The sequence below is a fragment of the Lipotes vexillifer genome, unplaced genomic scaffold, assembly GCF_000442215.2.
Source record: "Lipotes vexillifer unplaced genomic scaffold, Lipotes_vexillifer_v1.1 scaffold21, whole genome shotgun sequence".
Classification (NCBI taxonomy): Eukaryota; Metazoa; Chordata; class Mammalia; order Artiodactyla; family Lipotidae; genus Lipotes; species Lipotes vexillifer.
Window position 1 is genome coordinate 2,706,523 of NW_006774065.1, and position 27,665 is coordinate 2,734,187.

At 54.9% G+C, this 27,665-nt stretch overlaps 1 protein-coding gene across 1 annotated transcript in view; it reads right to left on the minus strand.

The window, feature by feature from the left end:
- Positions 1–3,011: 3,011 nt before the first annotated feature.
- The window catches only part of MLXIP (MLX interacting protein), a 59,655-nt gene continuing 35,001 nt past the window's right edge, over positions 3,012–27,665 (minus strand). The window contains exons 2-17 of the mRNA XM_007448701.1: positions 17,037–17,143; positions 16,287–16,372; positions 14,451–14,540; positions 14,008–14,049; positions 13,487–13,658; positions 12,741–12,830; positions 12,079–12,170; positions 10,455–11,109; positions 9,912–10,033; positions 9,630–9,810; positions 7,939–8,066; positions 7,269–7,370; positions 7,034–7,161; positions 6,715–6,838; positions 4,281–4,410; positions 3,012–3,691 (exon numbers count right to left, since the gene is read on the minus strand). Of these exons, the coding sequence (XP_007448763.1) occupies positions 3,570–3,691; positions 4,281–4,410; positions 6,715–6,838; positions 7,034–7,161; positions 7,269–7,370; positions 7,939–8,066; positions 9,630–9,810; positions 9,912–10,033; positions 10,455–11,109; positions 12,079–12,170; positions 12,741–12,830; positions 13,487–13,658; positions 14,008–14,049; positions 14,451–14,540; positions 16,287–16,372; positions 17,037–17,143 (2,371 nt within the window). The 3' untranslated portion in view covers positions 3,012–3,569. The remainder of the gene's footprint in view (positions 3,692–4,280; positions 4,411–6,714; positions 6,839–7,033; positions 7,162–7,268; positions 7,371–7,938; positions 8,067–9,629; positions 9,811–9,911; positions 10,034–10,454; positions 11,110–12,078; positions 12,171–12,740; positions 12,831–13,486; positions 13,659–14,007; positions 14,050–14,450; positions 14,541–16,286; positions 16,373–17,036; positions 17,144–27,665) is intronic.

The following is a 27,665-nucleotide window of genomic DNA, read 5'->3' on the forward strand; positions in this document are numbered from 1 at the left end:
AGCTCCTCCACCCTCCACCCTCACTGTCCTGTCCTGTCATCTGTGTTCAGACGTGGTGACAATCCTCTTTCACGTACGAGGCACCAGGGGCATGGAGCCAAAGACCCCCACCGCCCACTGCTGCCCTTGAGCCCACACTGGGGCGCCCCAGCTCCCTTCCTCAGCAGGCCCGCCACCAAGGAAGCCAAGCTGCTCTGACAAGCGGTGTTCCAAGCCTGCCCCCCTGCAGCCCAGATGAGATAAAACAACCAAAGTGGGGCAGGTTAGCCAGCACGGGGCTGGGTCCACACTGAGCAAGTGTGCAGGCCGCGGGCAGACAGGCCCCCTGGACAGCCCCAGCTCCACCCTGATGAGCCCTCGTTCAGCTGGACGGTGAGAACGTGTGATCTTGAAAACGACGACGAGCCTGCCGCTCGGACTTACTCATCCAGGTGGAGAGCCGGCTGTACAGGGAGGGGAGGCCCAGGCTGAGAGGAGGCCACCGCACCCCCTCACCTAGGGAGGGACAAGGGGTTTGGCCCCCACCCTGGGATGCCACGTCCCCTAAGAATCGAAGTTTCTCTTTCTATCAGCCAGACCAATAACAACCTGGAGGGCTGAGCGCTATCTAGAAAGAGAGGCGGGACCAGGTCACAAGGACAGAGTAGAGGGAGCTGGGTGCATGGGGTCACCCGCGGCGCCCTGCCAGTCCCTCCCCAACGAGACCTGCTGCTCACATCGACACTGACTCCTGACGCCGGGGCTGCTTCTTCCCTTGTGCCCTGAAAACCCCAGCCAGGTTGGGGGCTTGGTGGGAGAGGGGTGACAGTTGGATGTCACCCACCTGAGACCGAGGGAGGGACGGGCCAGCCAACTGCGGAAAGCCCCACTCTCCCTGCATCTCCCACACGGTGTCAAACAGCAACCAGCAGTGGGAAGGGAGTTGATGGCACAGAAAGATTTCACAGAAACACTTTCAGAGATTACGTGCCAGACGGGCTTTTTTTTTTCCTTTTCAGATTGATTTTCTTATTCTCCAAAGTGTCAGCATTTTAGTCTCTTTTACGGGAGGAGGGACAGGAGTAGGGGTGAAAGTGAGTGTAAACAAACTACAGCATCCACTGGAGGCGGTCGGCAGAGTGGTCCCGGGGTCCCTGCATCCCGGCCTGGGACCCCAGGACAGAGGTCTAAGCTAGGCCCCCGTCTGGCCAGACTCATCAGGCAAGAATCCAAAACAAGAAAACTGCCGGGGCAAGAAACAAACGTGTTTGTAGTAAGAGATACAGCTTTGCGGCCCTACAGCCATAATGGTGAGCACCAAGAGAAATGGATTTAAGTAAATATCTCAAAACAAAACATGCATCTAGTTAAACATCTGCTGGGACACACACTCGCGCGCGCGCACACACACACACACACACACACACACACACACACCCTTCAATGCCTCATACAACCTAACAGCCTTAAATATTAAAAAAAATAGAATCATGAACATTACATCAGCCAAAGGGAGGGGGAGGTAGGCCAGAGAAGGAAGAGGCCAATTTTATATCCCATGGAGCTAAAAAAAAAAAAAAGACTCCCAGCAAGGGGTGGGGAGAAAGCTAGTGATCTCGGAGAGGTCATGGCCGGGCCGAGCTCCGCGGCCACCACGCGGTTAACGAAGGCACAGGAACTGGGGCGAGGCCGAGGGCAGGACCCTCCACGAGCCCTCAGGGCTGGAACGTCTCTGGCTTTCCTTTTTCCCTTTTGAGCCTCACGGAGTTCTTACCACGGTGCTCTTCCACTTTTGAGGGAGACCTCGTGTCCACTCCGGGGGAAGGTTGAGCTCCTGTCCCTCCTCCCAGTGGAAACGAAGGGCTGGCCCAGCCTCGTTGCGTGCTCGGGCCTCAGGAGAGCGATCGGAAGGCCTGTAAACACGGGTTCTGGGGAGGTGGAGGGATGCCACCGAGGGACCCTTGACGGGGCTGGAGCACGAACGAGGGAACAGGTGACCGGTTGTGACCCATGGCAGGGGCAGTGGCACGGCCAGCGGCAGAGAGGACCCCGCCTCCATCCTCCATCAGCCGAGGCTGAGGTGGGGCTGCCTGCCCCACCGAGCACCTTCCACAGGCCTCCGGGATCCAGCAGGAGCCTCTGAAATGATCCAAGCTTCAGAGGGTGGCCCGCAGCGGCCCCTCCTGAGGCCCCTGGGCTCCTGGTCTGCCCAGCGCTTGCCCAGTCTCCGTCTCGGGTCAGGAGGACAGAGGTTGAACGGGAAGCCTGCTGGCCTCTGAACTTCACAGCAGGACGTGAAAAGCACATTCTTTCAATGAGGAGGTACCCCTGGCTGGGCTTCCTGAGTGTTAAGAGAGCATCCTTCCACCTGGAGCTGCTCCTGCAGACACACCAAGAGGAGGACGGGCCCGGGAACGCCCCTCCTGCCGTGCCCTCCTCTGAACCCTTCCAAGTGCAATTCCCACATCCGGAAACAGCCTGCTGCCCCCCCCACCTGGACCAAATCTGAATACAACTCTCTACAGTCTGGTCTGGAGCCGCCTAGAGACAGCTCCGAGGCAGCCACCTCAGAGCTCGGTGTCAACATTCAATTTCTGCCTCCAAACACGAGACAGACGCTGGGTGTGATGGCGTCTTTGGTCCAGGAACTGTTATGATTTGGGGCTCCCAGCTGGACAATCCAGACAAGGTGACCAGGCCGATGGCAGCACTGTGGAGCCTGGTCTTTCAAACACTGCACCCGAAGGGCCAGCAGCATCCATCAAGCACAGCCGCCCGCCCGGCTGCGGCTCGGAAGCAGGTGGAGAACGAGGAAGGAGGGCCCCAGCTGAGCCCCGCCACGCGATTCTCAGGCCGGTGTCACCACGGAGGCTGCAACGCCAAGTGGAACCAGATCAGGACAGATCGAAGTCCCGCCCGAGCGGCCCTCCAAGCCAGCAGCAGCTCCGCATCGCTTGTGCTTCCGTTCCTGTCTGCGGGCACGTGCACCCACCACTTTGCACACGTGTGTTGCGGGATTTCCCCAGCAGCCAGCCCTGCGAAGCCTGAGCAGACGTCCAATCTATCTACAAGGTCAGAGTCGGGGCAGGAAGGAGGATGCCTTCCAACCGCCCCACGGGCGCCTGAGAGGTTACAGGAGGCAGCGTGTGTAAGTCTCCAGACAGGAGCCGGGAAGGACCCTCGTGTTTCCTAACTTGGGGGAACGGGTGATGCCCCCTCTTGCCCCATCTGTTCCCCGCACTGCCGCCGTGGCCCCGACATCCCACCAGCAGGACAGGACAGGACAGGACAGGGACGGGCAGCGTTCCCCTTTGTTCCCCTTCATCCGGGCTACCTCGAGGGGAGGGGAGGTCGGTGACCGAGGTCGCTGAGTCAGAGTTCACAGCAAGGGGTTCCCTAAGCTGGGCTACTGCTGTGGGCAGGACCCGAACCTGCTTCAGACCTGAGCACGGCATTCTGAGCGGCTTGGGCCGCAGTCGGAGGGAGGCCCGGAAGCTCCGCATCAGGAGAAGTGAGGGGCGCGGCCTCCTCTCCACAGGCGGGAAGGGTCTCCACGGCTTCTCACGCGGCCATGTGCCCGCTAAGCGCTGCTAAGACCCCCCAGATCCCTGGCCCATTCTGGTGACGGCCTCCGCCGCCTGCTCTGGCAGCTGGGACGGGTCCGTCAGGATGGACGTGGTGGTGCTCAGGTGCCGGAGGGTGTTCAGCACAGCTGCAAGACAGAGGGGGTAGCTTGCAGACACGGCCCGAGCGCCAGCTCCAAGCCCCCAGAGGACAGAACACGCCGTTACGTGTGTACATCCTGCGTGGGGATTCTCAGGCCCCCAAAGCAGGAGAGGCACGGACACCAGGAGAGCTTCTCGCCTGAGGTCTGGACACTCACACCTCCACCTTTAAGACGACTCCCCCAGTCCCATCTCCTACGCTGCGGGTGGGCGGGGAACGCTGACCTCTTCCTGCTTGCCCCCCTGTTTTAGCATCACACCTCTACAGCCTTTATACACGGCCACAGCTTTTTTCGTTATTAGGAGAATTAAACACGAAAACGTATCTGAAAATCCCTGATACGTGGCCTGGTAAGTAGTAGATGCTCACTAAATGTGAGCTAGATCTGATCAAAGGGGCACACGGAGGTGGCAGGAAGTTGAGGAGAGGCTCTGGGAGCCCTCGCCCCCCCGCCCTGCAGGTGCGCCTCCGGCTCAGCCTCGCCCCACCTGCCCCAGTTGTCTGCGGGCCACCTGCAGCAGAGCCTGGGTTTTCCGCAGCCCCGCCCGCGTCCAAGCCCACACGGCCCCACTCACTTGGCCTGAGAACTGGCAGGGAGCAGTGCTCGTCCAGCCAGCACAGCGCCGTCCGGTGCAGCTCCTCCAGGCTGCTGCTGGACACCACACCCTTGAAGGACTCAAACAGCGGCTTGATGATGACGCTGAACTGCACAGCATGCAGGTTAAAGAAAAGGGAAGCGAGCGTGGAGAGAACGAAGTCCAGTCACAGGCTTGCCCGTGACCAACTCCCCTCAGGACTGGCAAGTAACTGAATAGTTGTGACGGGGTGGGGGTGGGGGGGACAGGGGGAGGGAGAGGGAGAGAGAGACAGAGAGACAGAGAGGGAGGGAGAGACAGAGAGAGAGGGAGAGAGAGAGAAACAGAGAGGGAGAGACAGGGAGAGAGGGAGAGACAGAGAGAGACAGAGAGGTCCCTAACTGTTCCTGAGCCCATGTGGCGACCACGGTCACTACACTCAGCCTGATGCCAAGGAACCTGCCACTGACCACAGAGGTTCTGACTCATGCCAGCTCCACTCAAGGACCAGGACCAGAGCAAAGTTGGGGGACTGGAGCTGGTGTCTGTCCTCTCTTCCTTTAAAACCCGCCCATTAGTGCACACAGACACCACCCGCCCTGTCAGGGCTGAGGCTGGAGCATCCATCCTCCCACGTGACCCCCTCTGCTGCCCTAGGCATGGCGACCGACCCCACCCCTGTGCACACTGTCCACTCAGAGGCACAGCGGTGGCTGGGTGGGGAGAGACAAGGGCAGAGCCGTCCCCCATAAGGGCCCTGCTGACATCTGGAAGGCCAAGTGCAGGGAGGCCTTGGCCCCAGAGACAGAGCCCAGCACTCAGGTATCTGTGCCTCGTTACAGCAGTCAAGGCCCTGCGGCACAAACGCAGAAAACAGCCTGGAGGGAACTGGCTTCAAATCCAGGCTCTGCCACTTAGTCGCTCTGTGAGCCCTGGTTTCGGGTGGCACCACATTCCCCACCGCTGCCAGGACAGAGCTGGTGCCAGGATGTGTTAGACCAGATCCCACCTCCTTCCCACCTTATTGCTTCTGCCAGTGGCTCCAGCCTTGTCTTTACTTCTCAAGGACGCAGAGCGCAGAGCGGGCCTGTTCCAGGTCCCCAGGGAGCCCCAAGCCTGGGCGGGCACCAAGGACAGCCTGCTCCACACCGCAGGCCCGGCCGGGCCCCTCCCTCTCGAGACAGAAACTAGCATTACCTGTCTTGACAAACTCAATGACAACCATTTAGAGAGCATCTTTCTAAAGCAACTGAAGGGTCAGTGTCTGCGGTTTTAGTGCACTGGTTGGGGGGATGGGGGATGAGCAAAGAAAACGCAAAGATACAATCCAGAACTTCCAATTCTGCAGAGTCCGGTTTTTCACATATTCGTCAAACATGTCTCGCATGTGATCAAACTGGCGCCGGGTGACGGGGACGCCCGTGGCAGGGAGCAGCTGCTGGCAGGAGCTGAAATGACAGGAAGAGTCGAAGGAAGCTCGGCGTGGCTGGGGGCCAAGTGGGCAGGCCCAGGCGGGGAGCCTGGGGAGGAGGAGGGCAAGGGCTGCAGCGCTGAGCAGAGAGGCCTCCACCAGCGATGAGTGCCCCCCCTGTGCCGTGCCAGCGAGGACGGGGTGCCACCTGAGTCCCCAGGTCCAGCCTCACATGATGGTGGTGTTGAGCTCCTCGATTTCCTCTCGCAGCCGCCGGGCCTCCTCCTGCATCTGGCTGCGCTCCTGCTGCAACTTGGTGATGTACTCCACGGTCTTCTGCAGTGTGATGGCGTGGCTGGTCTGCAAGGGGCGGCTGGGTCAGGGCGGCAGCGGGCGCGGTGAGCCCGCCATGTCCGCCCGCCACGTCCGCCCGTCCTGTCGGCCCTTCCCGCCCTCCGGCCACTCACCAGCTTGGTGTTATTAGAGATCAAGCTGTTGAGGGTGTCAAAGCCCATCTTGATGTTGAAGCGCCTTTTCTGCTCGGCTGAAATGTGCTTCATCTGCCGGTTCTGTTGGGAAATCGACCCGTCACTGCGACACAGGGACCCCTCCCCTCCCCATCCCACCCCCACCTGCTGCGGGTGGCACCACATTCCCCACCGCTGCCAGGACAGAGCTGGTGCCAGGATGTGTTAGACCAGATCCCACCTCCTTCCCACCTTATTGCTTCTGCCAGTGGCTCCAGCCTTGTCTTTACTTCTCAAGGACGCAGAGCGCAGAGCGGGCCTGTTCCAGGTCCCCAGGGAGCCCCAAGCCTGGGCGGGCACCAAGGACAGCCTGCTCCACACCGCAGGCCCGGCCGGGCCCCTCCCTCTCGAGACAGAAACTAGCATTACCTGTCTTGACAAACTCAATGACAACCATTTAGAGAGCATCTTTCTAAAGCAACTGAAGGGTCAGTGTCTGCGGTTTTAGTGCACTGGTTGGGGGGATGGGGGATGAGCAAAGAAAACGCAAAGATACAATCCAGAACTTCCAATTCTGCAGAGTCCGGTTTTTCACATATTCGTCAAACATGTCTCGCATGTGATCAAACTGGCGCCGGGTGACGGGGACGCCCGTGGCAGGGAGCAGCTGCTGGCAGGAGCTGAAATGACAGGAAGAGTCGAAGGAAGCTCGGCGTGGCTGGGGGCCAAGTGGGCAGGCCCAGGCGGGGAGCCTGGGGAGGAGGAGGGCAAGGGCTGCAGCGCTGAGCAGAGAGGCCTCCACCAGCGATGAGTGCCCCCCCTGTGCCGTGCCAGCGAGGACGGGGTGCCACCTGAGTCCCCAGGTCCAGCCTCACATGATGGTGGTGTTGAGCTCCTCGATTTCCTCTCGCAGCCGCCGGGCCTCCTCCTGCATCTGGCTGCGCTCCTGCTGCAACTTGGTGATGTACTCCACGGTCTTCTGCAGTGTGATGGCGTGGCTGGTCTGCAAGGGGCGGCTGGGTCAGGGCGGCAGCGGGCGCGGTGAGCCCGCCATGTCCGCCCGCCACGTCCGCCCGTCCTGTCGGCCCTTCCCGCCCTCCGGCCACTCACCAGCTTGGTGTTATTAGAGATCAAGCTGTTGAGGGTGTCAAAGCCCATCTTGATGTTGAAGCGCCTTTTCTGCTCGGCTGAAATGTGCTTCATCTGCCGGTTCTGTTGGGAAATCGACCCGTCACTGCGACACAGGGACCCCTCCCCTCCCCATCCCACCCCCACCTGCTGCCCAGATTAGGGGCAGATTGGGACCCTGAGGCCTCTAGAGAGCTATGTGGAAGGAGGGGCGACAGGAAGCTAAAAGGCTCCAGCGGGAGCCAGAAGGGGGACAGGACGGGACTAGAAAACCATCCCTGCAGGAGAGAGCACAGCAAGGGCCCGAGGCTGCTGCTTCAGCCCCTCCTGGCCACCCTCACACCTGGACCCAGTTCTGACAGCTGCCGCCTCCTCCCTCTGCTCCACAGGGCTCAGCGCTGGCTCCTGGGCTGAGGGTCACTGTCACCACGGGGCTGGGGGTAGGTGGGGGGTGGGAGGGGCCACCAGGCTCAAGGTTAAAGCAGCAAACCTCCCTCTTTCCGATGCCGCCCCAGCCTGGCGTGGGACACCCCTTAAGCCCACGGTTCTTTCCAGTGCGTCTCTAGTAAGGAACGCAGCCACCCCCAAAGTCCCTTGATGTGCTTCTCCTTGCCTCCCCATCCTTCCAAGGGAATCAAGACCCAACAGGTACCTTTAAAGCAGCCACATTTTTGGGGTCTGCAGAAGATTTCCCTGAGCAGTTGTTCTGGGGAGACTGAGGACTGGGGCTCTGTTCTGAAGCACACGGAGAGGCCTGCCCTGAGTTCGGGCAGTCCCGACCTGAGAAGAGCAGAGACTCCCCTTAGGGACCAGGCTGCACCAGCTGCGCAGGGACACCCACCCTGAACCTCCATGGCAGCCCCAGAGCAGAAACGGGAGGAACCCCTGCCAACAGGCGGGGGCAGGGGGTGGGTTCTGTTAGGCCTGACGGACGCCAGCTGGACGCTACAGTCACAGGTCTGGGAGCTGCGAGGAGGCCTGCCTCCTGGGCCACCAGGGGCGTCTGCAAGGCTGTAGTTCTCACCCTGGGTGGCGAGCACACGGCTACCTGTTCCTTTTTTGTTGTTCTTTAATTTCTACATATATGTTTTCTCACACCTTTTTCAATCATACCCACCCCTGACATTTTTTAATTAAAAAAACCAAAGCGCTATTTTACCCACAAAGAACAGGAAGAAACCTGTGGCCCAGGCTCCGGAGCCACCCGCAGGAAGCCCCTCCCTGACCCTCCCCGTCAGTCCCGCTTCACAGCACGGATGCCTCAGGCTCGGTCCCCTCTGCTCGGCTCTCCTGCCCACCCTGCTCTCGAGGCCCTAACCTCCAGGGACCCACCTCAGTGGACAAGGCGCCGTTTCCCTGAGCCCGAGCCCCATACAGTATTCCAGGGCCTGACTCATAGCTAGTCTGCGTCTGTATGTTCCCAGATGAGGGTCCTTATTCTTCAAAGCCTGTCCTGGGACAAGTCCCTGTCTGACCCCTATAAGTAGAGAGCTTCCCCCTCGCGTCCTGCACTCCACCTCGGGAAGATGCCTCTGCACAGGGTGCCGGGAGCAGCTGCCACGGTTTTACCTGAGACAGGAAGACACCTTGGTCTCCCTCTGACCTGGTACCTGGCTTCTCCCCAACCCGCAGCAGCACAGCCTCGGGAAGATCATCTACCCTGACCTCTCAGCTCTTCAGACGTCACGGGGCAATATCTGTCCTACCCCGGCCACCTCACCGACCGAAGACCAAGCTGGGGAGGAAGGAAGGGGGCTCCCGAGGCGCGGTGCCGGCACACCGCGGGGGAGGGGAAGACCGGCCAGTGCCGGACAAGGCCAGGGGCTCCTGTGGCTATGGCAATACCAGGCTCGTGCTTTCTGGAAACTGTCACGTGGACGCCTCAATCCCTTTTGTGGATCAGAACCGGCAGCTCAGAGCCAGACCTTTCGTTTTTCTTTTTCTTTTTAAATTTTTAAAATCTTTTTTGGTCACTTCTCATGGCATACGGGATCTTAGTTCCCTGACCAGGGAATGAACCTGCACCCCCTGCGTTGGCAGCACAGAGTCTCAACCACTGGACCCCCAGGGAAATCCCCATCAGAGCCAGGCCTTTCCGAAGGAGGCTGAGCGATGTCTCTGCAAGCATACGAACTGCCTGCACTGCAATGCGCCGGCTGCTTTCCCTGGTTTATCCTGCCCTTTGCCGAGCGTTTCCCTAGCCTGGGCCACTGGCAGCTTCTCACCACCCGGCCTGGAAACCCAGGCTCAATCCCGGGCACCCTCGGCAGCCTCCCCAGTCCAGAGCGGGCCCGTCACTCCACTCACGCGGTCCCAACCGTTCCAACCAGACAGCAGACTCACTGGCACCCGTGGCAGGGACCTGGGCGATGCCCCCATGTGGCGGGACCTGCTCGCCCTTTACCAGGGAGTCCGGCACTGTGCTGGGAGAGAAGAGCCGGGAGATGGGAGCAGGCTGGCTGCCCGTGCTGTGGCCAAGGTCTGTCACCAGGATACCGCTGTGGAACTCTGTGACCCCGGGAGCCTGAGGGGACACAGGGGAGAGAGGTCACCCCCGACCACAGTCATGCTGGGTGAGGGCCACCCAAGGTTATAGGATGCTGAGGGCCTGTCTGGGCCACTCACCCTGGCGATGGCAGCAGGCGTGATGACCATGTTGGACTGGGACACGGTGGAAGCCAACATCCCTTCTCTCTTCAGAGGGCCTGAGGTCATGATCACTGCTTGGGGCTGTCCTGAAAAGGCAGCTGCCAGAACAAGGGGGAGGTGAGGGTGGCGGCCCACCTGGGGGCCCCAGGGCTGACCAGGCTGCACGGCGCAGCGGGGCGGGGGGTGCCTAGGAACAGCACACGACCCCTCTGCTGCCACTGAGACGTCACCTCCCTGCTGCAGGGCGTGGAGACAAAGCTACTTGTTTGCAGCTTCTCCTTGGAGGTGACAGATTACAGACCCGGGAAAGAGATGACCGGGACCATGGTTTTTTCAAACTGGGTTGAGACTAACTAAAAGAACAACATAGAATAGAAAAAAGAGACTAGATCTACGCATGTAGTCTTTCATAACCCTTCTGTTTCCTATCACAATGTGTGTGTCACGAGTTTGCAAGCCCGGGGACGGGAAACATCCCGACGGGGGAGAGTCCCACTTGCTTCCCTCCACCTGACTCACCTGGGGCGAGGCAAGCATTCTTCAATACCAAGGACATGGGCTCTGGTTTGGGAGCAGGCACTATTTTGGGGGGCTGCTTGTGCCTCCCCCCAGGCAAGGATACGGGCTTGGGGTGCACGAAAGTTAAACGGGGTTGAGGAGGCCCGACTGTTGGTGGCCGGGTGACCGGAGACAGCGCCAGGCCACAGGGGGACACGGAGGGGGTGGGATAGTGGGTCGTGATGATGAGGCCCTGGCTCTGGCTGAAGGTGGTGGCAGAGGCGTCGTGGGTGAGGGTGGCAGAGGCCGTGTGGGTGATGACAGGGGGCGACTTGCTAACTTCGGCAAACTTCTGTGGCTGCAGGAAGGCAGGGGGAGTCGGGGGGTTCAGGGCAGTGGCGGGAGGAGGGCCTAATGGCAAGACGGGGGAAGCAGGTGCCGGGGCTGGGCTGGGTGACAGCAAGGGCATGGTGAACACGGGCAGGAAGGGCTGGGGGACACTCAGTGGTGGTGCAGAGGGACCTAAGTCTGTGGGCTGGAGAAAGGGGTCCCCTGGCTGGGAGGTGTGTTCACAGCCCTGCCCACTCGTGGGGTCCAGGGCCGTGGCTGCAGGGGGTGCAATGAAGCCGTCAGGGAGGCTTGGGGTGGGCAGAGCGGTGGTTGGCAAGATGCTCTCCTAAGGAAGGAAGAGGAGAAGTGAGGAACGAACGCTAGAGTCACACTGCTTGCTCCCTGTCACTCTCCAGCGCTGCACACCACAAGGTCCGACACAGTACCCGGCGCCTGGGACGATGCCCCGGGCAGAAGGGACAGAGGCGACGTCTCCCAGCCCTGGGACTGCTAATCTGCGGGGGCTGGATCTGGGTCTCCCCAGGCATCTGCAGGGGTCTCGTTTCCATTAGGAACTCAGTGATAACACAGGGCTCAGACACAGCGACTGTCTGCACACACTTGGCTCTCGGCCTGGGGATATCTTGTTTCTGGAGTCCAGCGGGGTCCCCCCAAAGTCCCTGCCATCTTCTGTTACAGAGCAGGGGCAGCCTGGATCACAGCTGCTCACGAGGCTCCCCCAGGACAGTTTCACATGTCAACTTCTAGAGAGGTCACCTCTTCCTAAAAGGGAAACGCTACAAGGAATCAATTGTTCGGATCTCAGTCTCTCTAGGAGAAACTCTTCACGGAGCCAGATGGAGGGAGAGAGGGTCAGGTCACGGGCGCCTAACTGGATATGGGCACCAGCCCGAGAGTCTCTTAATGGCAGAGAGCCATGCCTCACTCAGCTCAGCCGTCCCAGCAGCTGGTAACCAGCTTGTGTTGAGTGCTGAGTAAAAAGTAAAAGAAATACACGGAACTTCCTCTTCTTAGCGATCTGCGTTTTCCTTTGCTGTCTCACTGGCCCGGTCTTAACTGGTCAAGACAGAGCCTGCTGCACACAAGGTTATTTGGGCCTTAGGCGGGAGCATACGTTTACTGCTAGAGCCTTCCACCTCACGGACACCTAAGGATGCTTCCAAGGAGGGCTAGGACAACTTCTTTACACATTATATGTGAGTTCACCGCTGGATCTAGTCACCCCTAGCACTTTGCTTATGGCTGCAAAAGTTTGATGACCAGTCCGGTGCCCCTTCCCCCAAGTTCCCTCTACCTGAGCAGGAGGGCTGTTGTGATCTGGTGCAGGCCCTGAGGCGGGTGCAGGCAGCATGGAGCTGAAAATGGAGCGGCTGGAAGAGAAGAGGTCTGAAAGACAACATCAGGGGCTTGTAAGCTCTGTGCCCATCACTCCACTGCATTAAGATCCAAACAAATCAGGCACTGAACCCCACCTTACCCAGAGGAATGCCATGGCTAGAGGGCATCTCCCCGCCCCCCCACCACGAGGTACCTCTGCAGAAAGAGGCCCTCTGATTGGAGCTGCACAGGCTGGCAACCAGTGTGGCCTCTGAAACACTCCCAGGCCTGGGTGGCACCCGCTTTTACAGTGGCAGGAGCTCAAGGACCAGTTCTAACTGCGGGAAACGGCGAGGAGGTGGCCGTGTCGTCAGCGCACTCTGCTGCCTAGTGGGAGAACTGCTTACAGTCAAAGCCAAACCAGAGGCTCTGAGACTTGGAGCAGGAGACAGAACGACACCCCAGAGGCACTTTCCAGGCCTTGCAGCTACTAGCAAAGAAAAAAGTTCTGGGAAAATTCTAAGTCCTCTCCCTGGTCCATTCTAACAGTTGCCTCTATGACAGGGAAGCAACATCCACGTTGTCCTGGGTAAAGGGAGACGCAGGTAGCCGTGCTCTTTCTCTGCGCCAAGTCCTCACCCTGGAAAGGCTCAAAAGTGTCCATAAAGTCCAGGTTGGGTTGCAAAGGAATCAGCCCCGGTTGAATCATGTCTGCATTTCCCAGATGTGCTGTAAGAATCAGAAAGGAGACAGAGGAATCATTTTGCCTTCTCAGACCATGCTGTAGGAACATATTAAGGGCCTGGAATGGATCTTCCTGGCCCTGCTCGCATTCTATATTCTTCCGAGGAGAAACGTAGGCCACTGGCTGGGATTTCTCGTCAGTTCATGGGCATCGTCCGCCCTCAGAGGGCAGGAAAGAGAGTTTTCGTAGGAAAGGTAAACTGAGTATCTGGGAACAGACACCCCCCAGAAGCCGTGAGCACCTATGCAGAGATCCCGGGTTCCAATTTCAGCCTGTGGGCTCTTCCCTGAGGGGTTAACTGGACAGCTGCATGCTGCCAGGTGAGAGGCCAGCCCAGGAGTGCAAATGATTTTCCTGAGAGTGAGTGACAGGCCCTGTCACGCGCCCCAGGCCCCTGTCCTCTGCTGAGGGACAGTGTCAGAAATGTGAAACTGGTTGAGACCAAACCTCCACTGTTCCCTGGTGGTGGCACCACAGGCCTGATGGGGCCCTCACACAGCAAGGAGGCTGGTCAACCCTTCTCCTCACTGCTCACCCTAGACAAGCAACAGCAGCTCAGGGACGGCCCCGAGGCAGAGCCTGCCCTGGGGGCCCGGTGGAGAAGGCAACATTACCAGTCTAGAGTCTAGGGGCGGGTTACCTATTTCGCGTGGGTTGGGCCAGGCCACGGGCGGGTGCGAGGAAAGCGTGGAGAAGAGAGTGTCGCTGAATTCCGACATGAGCATGTCTGTGTTCAGCAGCGTGTCCTCCTCCATGGGGACTGGGGTCTTCCAGCCATCCCCGTGCTTGTGCCAATAAAGCATGTCATCATCCTGCCACCGACGGGGGGGAGGACAAACCAAAGGGGCAAGAGTGACTCGGGAGTTCCCAGCACGTCACATCAGGGAAATACGCTGCACTGTTTCACACAGCAGCCAGGGCTCCCATATAAGAGATGAGACAACGGGGTGGGGAACTGCAGGGAGAAACGACCTCCAGCCCCCCAGCAGAGAACTGGCTCATTTCCTTCACATCCTTCACGTGAGGGGGGGGGGCCCTCCTCTAGCCCCAGGGTGCACAGGGGCTACCTGTTGCTGCAGTGCTGGGCCACCCAAGTCACTGCTGTTTCTTGTCAAAGGGGGAGGTCCCATGAGGGTCCTCATGGCCCCCAAGCTCACACACCTGGGCCAGGCTGGAGAGGTCCTCATCCTTGTGCTGCTGGAGCTGCGGAGAAAGGACAGAGAGGACCAAGGTGGTCACTCAGGGCCCAGGCAGGGGACGAGGCCCTCGGCCTCTCCTTCCTGGAAGGGGCTAACCTCCAGAAACATCTAGGCCTTCTCTCTCTGGGAGGCGGGCGGGGAGAGGGATCTTGCCCCCTGCCATCCCCAGGCCAACGCTGGACACAGAGGAGATTCCCAGCCAGCGTTTGTGGAATAAAGAGCCCTGGCTCCTAGCTGGAGAAACTGAGAGCAGGCCACCACCTGGGCTGGGCTAGAATGCTGGGCCAAGGAGAGGGGTGGCCAGCTCCGGGCCACAGCCCTGGGGGCCGGTGTTCTGAATCCGGGCTCACTTCCCTCCCCTACGGGGCTTCTGAACGTGCTCTCTTCGGAGGCCGAGCCAGGTACCCTTTTCTTGAAGTAGGTCCTCCACTTGTGATACTCCCGGATCACGACCTCAATGCGGCTTCTCCAGTACTTCCCTTCCGTGCTCATGGCCTGTGGGGAGACGCAGGGCAGAGTGACGCAGCGGCACTGGAAGAGCTGCCCTGCCAAGGAGCAAGCGTCTGGCTCCGGAAGTCAGGCCCGGGCAATCCAGCTCTGAGAAGCAGGCTGCCTGCCTGCGGCTTCGTCCACAGACTGCGTCCCACCTCTGCCGGGCCACGCCCGGCCTCTGAGTGAAGGCGAGCTTTCACTTCATGGCCCATGATAACCCAGGGGGCTTCGGGGGCCCAGGTCCTGGAGGCTGGACCGGAGCAGGGGTCAGACAGAGTGCCTGGCAGGGGAGAAGCACAGAGTTCCCGGCGCTGGAGGAGCCTCCAGAGACCCAGGCTAGCTCTCAAATGTCCTTAGCCTCCACCACATTTCCAAAGGGTGAAAACAAACGGCCAGCCACAGAAGGTTCAGGTGGAAAGTGACCTCTAAGATACAGTTCAGCCCCCCCACTGTGCAGGGCGGGGAGCCCCTTCCACAGCAGCCTGGAAGACCTCTGGTGACGAGGCATTCACGACGGCCTCCGAGAGCCCACCTCACTTTCAGATTCCTTTTTTTTTTAATGGCTGGAAAATATTAAAGCAAGTCCCAGATATCCTATCATAAATCCCACATAATTTCACCCAAGAAAACTTCTCTGTGTGTTTCTGACAGTGAAGAATGTTCACCGTGAATAATGCAATATTATTACCAGACCGAAAAAAGTGATATTCCTTAATACTAACACCAGATCATGTCCTATGGCTCCCAACTGTCTTTCATTAGGTTACTTTCCAAGTTTTCCCCTCTTCATGGTAACAGTGAGACATGCTTGGACAAAACTAAAAAGATGCAGAAGAGTAAAAAGTGAAAGAAGAGTCTTCCCTCCTCCTCACTCTAATCCCACGAGGAAACAATTTCTGTATACCCTTCAAGACATTTCCTATGCATGAACAATCACACAGACACACGCTTAAAAAATTAACCTAAAGATACTCCAATACTGTTGTGCCAACTTGCTTTTATTCATTTACTATTTCTTCAACATCTTTCCCTCTCAGTATATAAAGATCTCGAGTTCATTCTTTAATAGTTAAAGATGTCTGCCTTGTAAGGAGTCAAGATCCCTCCCCATGGGACATCCCTGGTGGCACAGTGGTTAAGAATCTGCCTGCCAACTCAGGGTCCACGAGTTCGAGCCCTGGTCCGGGAAGATCCCACATGCCGCGGAGCAACTAAGCCCGTGCGCCACAACTACTGAGCCTGTGCTCTAGAGCCCACGAGCCACAGCTACTGAGCCCGTGAGCCACAGCTACTGAAGTCCGCGCGCCTAGAGCCCGTGCTCCACAACAAGAGAAGCCACCACAATGAGAAGCCCGCGCGCCACGACGAAAAGTAGCCCCCGCTCGCCGCAACTAGAGAAAGCCCGCGCACAGCCAAAAATAAATAAAAATTTAAAAAAAGAAAAAAAGATCCCCTCCCCGTTGACTTCCAGAGAAATAATGACATTAAAAGAAAGTAGAGGGTGAGTCCCGGTTGGAGGACCCCCCTCAGTCCCTGGGTCAGCCCGGCCTGAGAAGGCGGGAGCCTCTGTGGGGTGTCAGAGGCCACCTGCCCCCCGCATCACCATCGCTTCTCAGGGTCAAAACAGCTGCCAGGACAGCACAGCCCCAGCACCCTGTCCTGCGTCCTCCCTCTGCGGGACCCAGAGCCCTCGGTCCCACCCTTGTGAGTCACCTCCTCCCGAGTGAGGGCCCATCACATGCCAAGTACCTCTGGCCGCCGGTGCTCGTCCACTTCCACAGAGCCGTCCAGTGGAGTGACAAAGTGGCACACGGGGTTCTTGCGCTTCTCCAAATCTGGGCGGGGAGAGGGTGAGACAGCGTCACTGCGGCAGAGACCCCCACAGGAGCTCCGCCTCTTCCTTTCACACCCTGCCCCTCAAGGGGGACCCTTAAGGGTTCTTTCCTTCTCCTTCCCTTGGAAAATGAGATTTCAGGGAAACAAAGGGGTCCAGGTCCAAGGAAAAGAGTCTGGCAGTGATGTGTGGGCGAGAAAGGGAATCTGGCTGATCAAGAGAAACACCGGCCTGAGCCTAGGGGACCCCCAGCACGCCGATCTCCTGCAGAAGTCGCCAGACCCACCTGTACCCAAGCCAGCTGGACACAGGACGCAGCCTGGGCCTGCATCGTCTCAGACCTGCTGAAAACAGGAACTGTTCCCCGACTCTCCAAATGTCACCTCTCGGCTGTACACCCGTCCCTCCTCCTCTGCCTTTACAACACTGAGCACACTAGGTTGGGAGCAATCGGCCTACACTTCCGCCTCCTGCAGACGCTTGGCTGGGCCCCCAGTGCCGATGGCAATAAGGGTCCAGTTCACTCGGATTTGGACGCACACGGCCCGAGAGAGACTTCTGTTTGACACACAATGTTACAAGAGCAGGCTCCGGGACCCCCGAGGTGCAAAGGTCTCCTGGTGGCAGAACCTGGAGGGTCTCCGGCCCAGCCACGCGGCACTTACACTGCATGTACCATGCCCGCCAGATGGCATTGTTGAGCCGGATCTTGTCTCTCCACTGGAGCTTCAGGCCCTTGAAATTCTTCCACTTCGGAGACACCAACTTCCCACTGAAAGGTAAAATGAAGAGGGGAAACTCAGTGATTTCTCTGAAAATGGAATGAATCACAAAGTGCCACCCAATCATTCCAGGCCTCAAAATTCTGGATTAACCCATGTAAGCCACAGGCTAGGCTTGATAGGATACACAAGGCACTTTAGGATTTCTTCAAAGTGATACAGATGGAGTACAGGGGGCAATGGTGTTGGGTATGGAGGAATCAGGATCGGCCATGGGTTGGTAACTGCTGGAGTGAGGTGATGCTACCGGGGTTCACTATCCTATTTTGTCTACTTTTGAATATCTTTAAAATTTTCCATAATTAAAAGTTAAACATCTGCTGATTTTGCCTCATACATGTATCAAATCATCACGTTGTACACCTTAAACTTAAACAACGTCATTCGTCAATTTTATCTCAGTAAAGTCGGCGGAAGGAAAAAAGAAATCTGCTGACCACCGAACGAAAGCCAGCCCACTTGAACCTGGTCTTGGCCACCTCCTTTGCCACCAGTCCCCCTGAGGCACTTACAGTCCAGGCACACACGTCCCATTGGCCTCAGAACCCGCGGGGCCCTCTCCTGCCTCCAGGCCCCTGTGCCTGCGTTCCTCACTCTGCACGGACCTCCCTCCACCCCTGGCCACCCACTCATCCTTCCAAGTGATGCTCAAACATCATCTCCTCCGAGCCGGCACCGGCCTCTCCCAGGCTGCCGCCAATCCCTTCAGGACCCCTGAGCACTGTTCACACCTCAAGGACAGCACTCATCCACTCCCCGTGTAGCAATGTGTCCCCACACCTCCTGCCACTAGACCGCAGCTTCTCGAGGGGAGGGCCCTTCTGGCATCCTCATCTGAAGCACCCAGCACAGAACTTGGCACAGGGCAGGGGCTCATGTAATAATTCTTCACTGCATGACTTAAAGGGCCCTTGCAAACAAAGCTAACGGCAGGCAAGGAATGCTGCCTGGTGGCACAGGCTTCTCAGATAGTTTAGTTTTTCAAGGGCTGTGCCAGGAGCCACCTTTGAGCAGCTGGCATAGGGCTTCCCCTCTTCAGATGGCTTGAGATGGGCAAGGCACGGTCACTGGTCCATACAAAGGGGGTTCTGTGGGTTCTACATCACTGCAGGCCACAGCCCTGCCCCTTCTCCAAACCCACTCAGAAATTCCATGTGACAAGCAGTCACAACAGCTGGGGTCTTCAAAGACGCACTGCCTGAGCGATAAACATTCCCTGAACCCAAACACCTGGTTTACAAAGCAGAAGCCCCTGGCGGTGCACCTGGCAAACCTCACGCCCCCACCGCAACTCAACCCAGCACTGGCCTAGGCTTTGGAAGAAGGCTGTGACCCCCCCACCCCCAGAGAAAAAGTCACAACAAGTCCTCTGAGAATCCGAGGGACAGACAGACAGAAGCCACCTCAGCTCAAAGGGTCAGGGGTTTCGAGCCCGTCACACGTCTTCCTCCTCCCACCTCTCCCCGGTCCAAAGGCACTTCCACCCCAGCTGTCACCTACGTTTAACAGCCAGCAGCCCAGTGTTTCTGAGCCTCTGTGGCACGACTGTGTACTGGCTGTGAACTTTCAGTCACTTAATTTCTCTGACACAACAGTTTCCTGGGTAAAATTACAATAACACCATTGCCTCCAGAGTGTTTTAATAAGGATTAAATGTACACACACACACGCACACGTTCTTAGACACACAGGACAGGTAAACCCTAAGGTAAAATGTAAATGTAAGCTATTAATAACCACCTCAGTGATCTGGATTTAAGTTATTTTCCGAAGGCCTGGCTTTTAACACCTCCTGACTTGAAAAGTCCTCTCTTTCGTGTTTGCCGCCACTGTCATGGGGTGCCTCCTCCCCACAGGAAGAAAAGGTGACACCCACGGGCCCCCCTCTCGACACCAGCGAGCAGAGACCAGGGCAAAGGTCAGCCTCGACCCCCGCACTGCTGCAGAGCCACTCACTTCCTCAGGGCCCGGAAGGCAGGCCTGGGTCCATCTACTCACTCGACAAGCGTTGAGGACCTACTGTGTGTCGTGCACACACTAGGAGGGGAGGAAAAGGATGGGTGAGGCGGACGAGGTCCCGGCCCTCATGGAGCATATGAGCTGCTGAGGCATGAGTCCTGCCTACGTGCTGCGTGCCTCGAACAAGAGCAAAGGGCTGTGGGAACACAGTCAGCATAACTAACCCTGTCTGAGCAGTCACAAGAGGCATTCTGGAGAAGGTAACATCTCAGCTGAGGCCCAGGGGATGAGGAAACTTCAGCTAAACCAAGGAGAGGCGGAAAGGCCTGTGCTGGTCCTTCTGCCTGGCTTGACGGCTCTCAGGACAGCAAGACAGGTCCAGTCAAGGCCGTAGAAAACACCCAGAATGGCAGGAGCTGGAGGGGTGGGGGAGGCGGGGGGATGCTTCTAGGCCAGTCTGGAGGGCAGAGTATACACCAGAGTATATTGGTCCCGCCTCTGGGCAAACAAACCCTCTTTCCCCTCCTCTGAAAGATCTTCCAGCAACCCGCTGTCTAGCCAGGCAGGGCGTTCCTGCCTGTTCCAGAAGAAAACAAAACAAAACAGAAAACCCTCCCTATTTTTTTATTTCCTTAAGGGAAAACAAAACTTCTCTATAATTGACAGCTTCCTTATGTTGAAGGCCAGGATTCAAACACCACTTTCTCTGTGTGTCTAGCAGGACCAGAATCCTGACCCGGCATCTGCCGCCTGCAGAGACAGCTGCCGAGGACAGAAGCAGAAGAGATGGGATGGAAAACGAGGACTCCTGTGGGGAGAAACTTTGGAGTCCTGCAACGTTCCATTACTTTTTTTTTTTTTTGGCCGCACTGCACGGCATGTGGGACCTTAGTTCCCTGACCAGGGATCAAACCCGTGCCCCCTGCAGTGGAAGCGCGGAGTCCTAATCTCTGGACCGCCAGGGAAGTCCCCTGCAACATTCTGTTAAGGACTGACCTCCGGGCTTAATATAAACCCACCCTTACTCCTGCTTTGTTACTTAAGACAAAGTGGCTGATGTGAGCATAGAGCATCTTCTCAGAGAAGTCAGACAACGCCAACAGCTTCAATTACTTACCACGAAGGGGGTGGGAAGATTCAGAGAGAGATCAGACCCTGGAGGCTAGAAACCAAATCTGACAGGGTATGGTTTGGGCTTCTCATCTTCTTCCTCCTCAGATGCTGGGATGCTTCCCTCTTCTTTGATGTTTATTTCCAACTGCTATCACCCATCAACTGAGGCTTCTGTAATATCTCAACAGCCAACAGGCGGCGCTCAACCAACACAAAGAAGTAAGTCTGCAACCAAAACCAAAACCTAAACTGCCCGCAGAGGTGGAGAGACGTTTCCTTACTGATGGGCTCCCTGGAGCCTTTGATGTGCTGATGTCACTGTCCATCTTCAACGGGGAGAGGAGACATTCCCTATACAGACATCCGAAGACAAGGACTGGGACCCTTTCTATGGAGGTACCCCAAGTCTAGTTTCCCACAGAACATACAGGAAAGGCTGCTCCGAAGAGTTCTAAAAGGGACCGTGCGGCTCCTTGGTGGCGCTCCCTTGAGCAGGACGCCCACAAAGCAGCCATGATCGATTCGTGCTGCCCTCAGCCCTGTCCCAGCTTCACTCGGCTTCCAGACACGGCTGATTGGAATACTTCTCAGTCTAACTCAGGGTTCTGCCATATTCCTTCTTTAAAGTGTTACCATTGGGACTTCCCTGGTGGTCCAGTGGTTAGAACTTCGCCTTCCAATGCAGGGGATGAGGGTTCAACCCCTGGTCGGGGAGCTAAGATCCCACATGGCTTGGGGCCAAAAAACCAAAACATAAAACAGAAGCAGTCTTGTAACAAATCCAATAAAGACTGGAAAAATGGTCCACATCAAAAAAATCTTTAAAATAAAATAAAGTGTTACCAGAAACACATGATCAAAATCTAAGACCACTGGGAGGCTCTCCTCCGGCCTTGCCTCCCAACCCCACCTCCATAAACGCCTGGGAACCCACACACACACCAGCTTCCTGATCAGAACAATGACCTTCATTCACCTCCCGCTCTCCCAGTCTTACTCTGGGAAGGCCAGGGTCTGGGTCTGACTCATCCCAGCACAGTGCCTGGCACGTGGGAGGTGTGATTAAATATGGAATTACTGAGTACTAAACTTTTCCATAAAGAAAAACCTTCATCCCCACCCTGCCACGGCAGCCCTTCCTAGAAGACAGGTTCATGACACGGGAAGGAAGTCTACAGCACAACAAAAGTCTCTCTCAAAACTGCCATTGGGTGGAACGAGCAAACTGAATTCTTCAGAGGTCTGGCAAGAGACTGCTTTGGAATGAAAATTAAAACGCAATCCTTGCACAGAGAGGAGCTGGAATTAAGAAGAATGGGAGAGAGTGAGACTGGGGCGGGGACGTGGGGTTCTGTTGGTCCCAGGTAGGATTAGGTCCCAGGTCCTAATTCCTGGCCAGACCATTCTTTCCAAGAGAAAGCAGGCAAGGGTTCTGGGGTCTACCGGTGTGGGACCCAGACAGCGGTGGAGTCCTTTCATTTGGTCATATGCAACCACATTTGCTTGTGAGGCAAGACTTCTTCACCATTCCTGATGCTTCCTGGAAACCCACGGGCAAAACGTTCCAAGGCCTATACTACCCAAAGCAATATACATATTTAATGCAATACCTATCAAAATATCCATGACATTTTTCACAGAACTAGAACAAACAATCCTAAAATTTATATGGAACCATAAAAGACCCAGAATTGCCAAAGCAATCCTGAGGAAAAAGAACAAAGGAGGCATAACTGTCCCAGACTTCAGACGATACTACAAAGCTACAGTAATCAAAACAGTGTAGTATTGGCATAAAAACAGATACATGGATCAATGGAATAGAATAGCGTGCCCAGAAATAAACCCATACACCTATGGACAATTAATCTTTGACAAAGGAGGCAAGAATATACAATGGGGAAAAGACAGTCTCTTCAGCAAGTGCTGTTGGGAAAGTTGTACAGCCGCATGTAAATCAATGAAGCTAGAACACACCTTCACACCATACACAAAAATAAACTCACAATGCCTTAAAGACTTAAATATAAGACAAGCCACCATAAAACTGCTAGAAGAGAGCACAGGCAAAACATTCTCTGACATAAATCATACCAATGTTTTCCTAGGCCAGTCTCCCAAGGCAATAGAAATAAAAACAAAAATAAACAAATGGGACCTAATCAAACTTATAAGCTTTTGCACAACAAAGAAAACCATAAACAAAACAAAAAGACATCCTACATGGCTTCCCTGGTGGTGCAGTGGTTGACGGTCTGCCTGCCAATGAAGAGATACGGGTTCATGCCCCGGGAAGATCCCACATGCCGCGGAGCAGCTGGGCCCGTGAGCCATGGCTGCTGAGCCTGTGCGTCCGGAGCCTGTGCTCTGCAACGGGAGAGGCCACAACAGTGAGAGGCCCGCGTACTGAAAAAAAAAAAAGACATCCTACAGACTGAGAGAAAATATTTGCAAATGGTGCGACTGAGAAGGGCTTAATTTCCAAAATATATAAACAGCTCCTACAATTCAATAACAAAAAAACAAACAACCCAATCGAAAAATGGACAGAAGACCTAAACAGACATTTCTCCAAAGAAGACATACAGATGGCCAACAGGCACATGAAAAGATGCTCATCTTCGTTAATTATTAGAGAAATGCAAATCAAAACTACAATGAGGTACGAACTCACACCAGTCAGAATGGTCATCATTAAAAAGTCTACAAATAATAAATGCTGGAGGGGGTGTGGAGAAAAGGGAACCCTCCTACACTGTTGGTCTGAATGTAAATTGGTGCAGCCACTATGTAAAACAGTATGCAGGTTCCTCAAAAAACTAAGAGTAGAACTACCATATGATCCTGCAATCCCACTCCTGGGCATACACTCAGGCAAAACTATAATTCGAATAGATACTTACTGGACTTCCCTGGTGGCACAGTGGTTAAGAATCCGCCTGCCAATGCAGGGGACACGGGTTTGAGCCCTGGTCCGGGAAGATCCCACAAGCCGCGGAGCAACTAAGCCCGTGCGCCACAGCTACTGAGACTGCGCTCTAGAGCCCGCAAGCCACAACTATTGAGCCCGCGTGCCACAACTACTGAAGCCTGTGCGCCTAGAGCCCTTGCTCCGCAACAAGAGAAGCCACTGCAGTGAGAGGCCTGCGCATCACAACAAAGAGTAGCCCCTGCTCGCCACAACTAGAGAAAGCCTGCGCACAGCAATGAAGACCCAACACAACCAAAAATAAATAAATTTATTTAAAAAAAGAAAAAAGAAAAGATACATGCACCCCTATGTTCAGAGCAGCACTATTTACAATGCCCAAGACATGGAAACAGCCTAAATGTCCACTGACAGATGGATAAAGGAGATGTAGTACAAATATACAATGGAATATTATTCAGCCATTAAAAAGTGAAATAATGCCACTTGCAGTAACATGGATGGACCTAGAGATTATCATACTAAGTGAAGTAAGTCAGAAAGAGAAACAAATACCATATGATATCACTTATATGTGGAATCTAAAATACGACACAAATGAACAAATCTACAAAACACAGACTTACAGACATAGAGAACAGACTTGTGGTTGTCAAGGGGAGTTGGGTGGGGGAGAGAAGGACTGGGAGCTCTGGATTAACAGACGCAAACTAGTATACATAGGATAGATAAACAACAAGGTCCTACTATATAGCACAGGGAACTAAATTCAATATCCTGTGATAAACCATAATGGAAAAGAATATGAAAAAGAATGTCTATATGTATCACTGAGTCACTTTGTTGCACAGCAAAAATTAAACACAACATTGTAAGTCAACTACACTTCAATAAAATTTTTTTAAAAATTAAACAAGGGCTTCCCTGGTGGCGCAGTGGTTGAGAGTCCGCCTGCTGATGCAGGGGACACGGGTTCGTGCCCCGGTCCGGGAAGATCCCACATGCTGCGGAGCAGCGGGGCCCGTGAGCCATGGCCGCTGAGCCTGCGCGTCCGGAGCCTGTGCTCCGCAATGGGAGAGGCCACAACAGTGAGAGGCCTGCATAACGCAAAATAAATAAATAAATAAATAAATAAATAAATAAAATAAAAATTAAGCAAAAAAAAACAAAAAAAAAAGGGCTTCCCTGGTGGTGCAGTGGTTAAGAATCTGCCTACCAATGCAGGGGAAACGGGTTCGAGCCCTGGTCCAGGAAGATCCCACATGCCGCAGAGCAACTAAGCCCACGCGCCACAACTACTGAGCCTGCGCTCTAGAGCCCGCGAGCTACAACTGCTGAGCCCACGTGCCACAACTACTGAAGCCCCCGTGCCTAGAGCCCGTGCTCCACAACAAGAGAAGCCACCGCAATGAGAAGCCTACGCACCGCAACGAAGAGTAGCCCCTGCTCGCCGCAACTAGAGAAAGACCGCGCGCAGCAATGAAGACCCAACGGAGCCAAAAATAAAATAAATAAATTTTAAAAATAATAATAAAACAAACAAACAAAAACATTCCTAGGCCTGTCTCCCCCTTACTCCCTCCCAGCTAGGTGGAGTGCGTGAGCTACGGAGTGTGGAAAGCAGCACTGACATGGGGGGCCAGGCCCTTCTCCTTTCCTCTTGTGGGAAAGCTGCCCACTGAGGGCCCAGGCCCCTCCTGTTCTGCTCCTACAGAGAGAGCCTGGGGTCGGGGAGGCCTCTCTTAGTCCCAGGCTGCCTGGAAAGACAGTCTGGGGTTCCCTTATAAGCCACATACTCAGCTTGATCAACAATACGGAGAATAATTTAGCCAGCATCTGCTGAACCTTTTTTGTTGTGTAAAATACATGTAACATAAAAGTTACTATTTTGACCATTTAAAAATGTACAATTCAGTGGCATTCAGTATGTTCACAATGCTGTGCAGCCATAGCTGCTACCTAGTTTCAGTGCTGTTTTCATCACCCCAAAGGAAGCCCTGTACCTACTAGCCGTCACTCCCCACTACTTTCCCCCTGGCCTCTGGCAACTACTAATCTACTTTCTGTTTCTATGGATTTCTTTCTTCTGGACATTTCACATAAACAGAATGATAAAATATGTGGCCTTTTATGTCTGGCTTCTTTAACGTAGCACAATACTTTCAAGGGTCATCCACATTGTAGCATGTATCAGTACTTCCTTTCTATGGCTGAATCATATTCCATTGGATGGCGAGACCACATTTTGTTTATTCTTTCATCTGCTGATGGACACTTGGGTTGTTTGACGTTTTGGCCACTGTGAAGAGTGCTGGTGTGAACTGACTCCAGTTTTATTTCCCAATCGGCTCAGAATTCTGGTTAAGGGAGAGAGGTCTGATCATTACACTGGCACCGGGGACATGATGATGGGCAAAAACAACTGTGACCTTTGTTGGAGGGCAAGCAGGCAACTGTCTATCAACATTTCAAATGCACATCCCTCTGACTCACGATTCCACTGTTAGGATTTGAGTCTGTAGACGCATTTGCCCGTGGGCACAAAGTCATAAATAGAAGACATTAAACTGCAGTACTGTTTGTGGGAGCAAAAAGCTGGGAACAACACGCATTTATATGTGCTGATGTACAGGCAAGATCTGCAAGATGTATTAAGTGAGAAAAAAAACAAGGTGCAAGATACACAGGATGGCCACCATTTGTATTTTCAGCAGGGAGATATGCACACAGACACACAGACACAGGAAGGGAGGGAGGAGGAGGGAGGAAGATAACCAGTCAATCTCAGGAAAGATACACAAGAAACAGGTAACAACAGTGAAACAGTGATTTCCCTTTGGAGAGCTGAATCACAGAATTAAGGGGGCTCAGTCAGAGAGTTAGTTTTCACTGTTTACCATTTTTTTAGTGTTTAAATATAACACAGGAATGTATTATTTTTTCAAAATAAGGGAAAAAGACCAAGTATAGTCCAAGACCTTATAGGGCTTCTAGTTAATTGGGGAAGGAAATTAATCACATGAGCAGATATAAAACGTGTATACAAGTCAGTTTTGTGCACCAGATCCAAATATGAGGATAATAGCTAATAAGTGGTTTCTTTAATGAGTGACTGGATGAATAATGCTCAGACTGGTCTCTCTATTCCAGGACTCCGATTCTTTTTCTTCAAAAGAGCGGTCTCTATTGGCTTTCCCTGGGATCTGGGCCTGGTTCCACAGGCTGCTAGGAGCCAAAACTAACAGGCTCCAGACAGACAAAGGTTCATTGAGGAGCCAAGGCGTGCGGAGCGGCCCCGCGAGCGGCATGGCAGGAGGAGGGCACCGTGTTCAATGGAACCGCCCTGGAGCCACGGGCCCTCCGCCCTGGGCCACCTGCCCAAGCAGAGTCTCCACCCGGAGAAAGCCTGTGAGGTTTTCAGGCCCTGCACCCACGCCCAGGCATGGGTCCTCTCTCCTGCACCCCAAATTCATCCTCCTCCTGGGTCACCTGGCATCTTGTTTTCTTTTTCTTTCTTTTTTTTTAACATTCAAAGAAAGTCGTATTGGAGAAGCAGGATCAGAGGGCACTGGCAGCAAGGCAGGAATATGGGCTCCCGAGGTCCTCATTCCAGGTCTGTCCTACTGACAAGGGGTGTGTGCATGTGGTTTGTGTGTGGGGCATGCACGTGTGCGTATGCGGGTACAGTGTTGTGTGTGTGGTATGTATGGTGTGTGCGTGAGAGAGTGCGTGTGTGGGTGTGCTAGTGTGTCTAGGTGTGTGTCTGCTCACATGTGTGAGCATGTTTGTGATGACTGCGGTTGTCTGCTTTGTGTAAAAAGCAGGGAGTAATCACTTATATGACCATCAAAAATTAGAGCACCATGATGGAGTTGAAAGAGGCAAAATCGGGCTAGCCACAGCGGTGACCCGCTTCGCCCTGACTGTGAAGGACAGTGACACGTGTCCCTGCTGGGAGTGCTCCCTCCCATGTCCCGGTCTCCCACCTGGGGACAGACACCGCCATGCTTACACCATTCCCAAGCAAATGAGGAAAGAGAGTGGTGGTGGGAAAGAGAGTGGCACTGGGCTGGTGACAACGGGAGCTGGCAAAGCCCCGCCTTTGGTAAAAAGGGTGTTGATGTCCCCTCGGGGACCACAGGAGGCGTGAAAGGACTGGGCCTGGTGCAGAGTAAGTGCTGCCCAAATCTAGGGCATGTTGCTGAACACTGAAGATGAGTCTTGGGCATGTTCCTGAGTGTTAAATCCTGGAGTTTCCTGTCCGATTCGAGCCACCACTGGCCTTTCAGGCAGGAGCAGGGATGCTGGGCAGGGCACCAGTTAAAGCCATAACCATATGTCTATTTGCCAGGAGAGTAAACTTGAATCCAGAACCCAGGGTGTTCCTGACTCCTCTAGACTGAGGATGGGACCAGGCCTAAACGGGAAAAAGTGGTGTCTCACTTCAACTGCATCACTTGTTAATAAAATACTTTTAAAAATCTGCATATTAGCGATGTGTCTCTTTTACT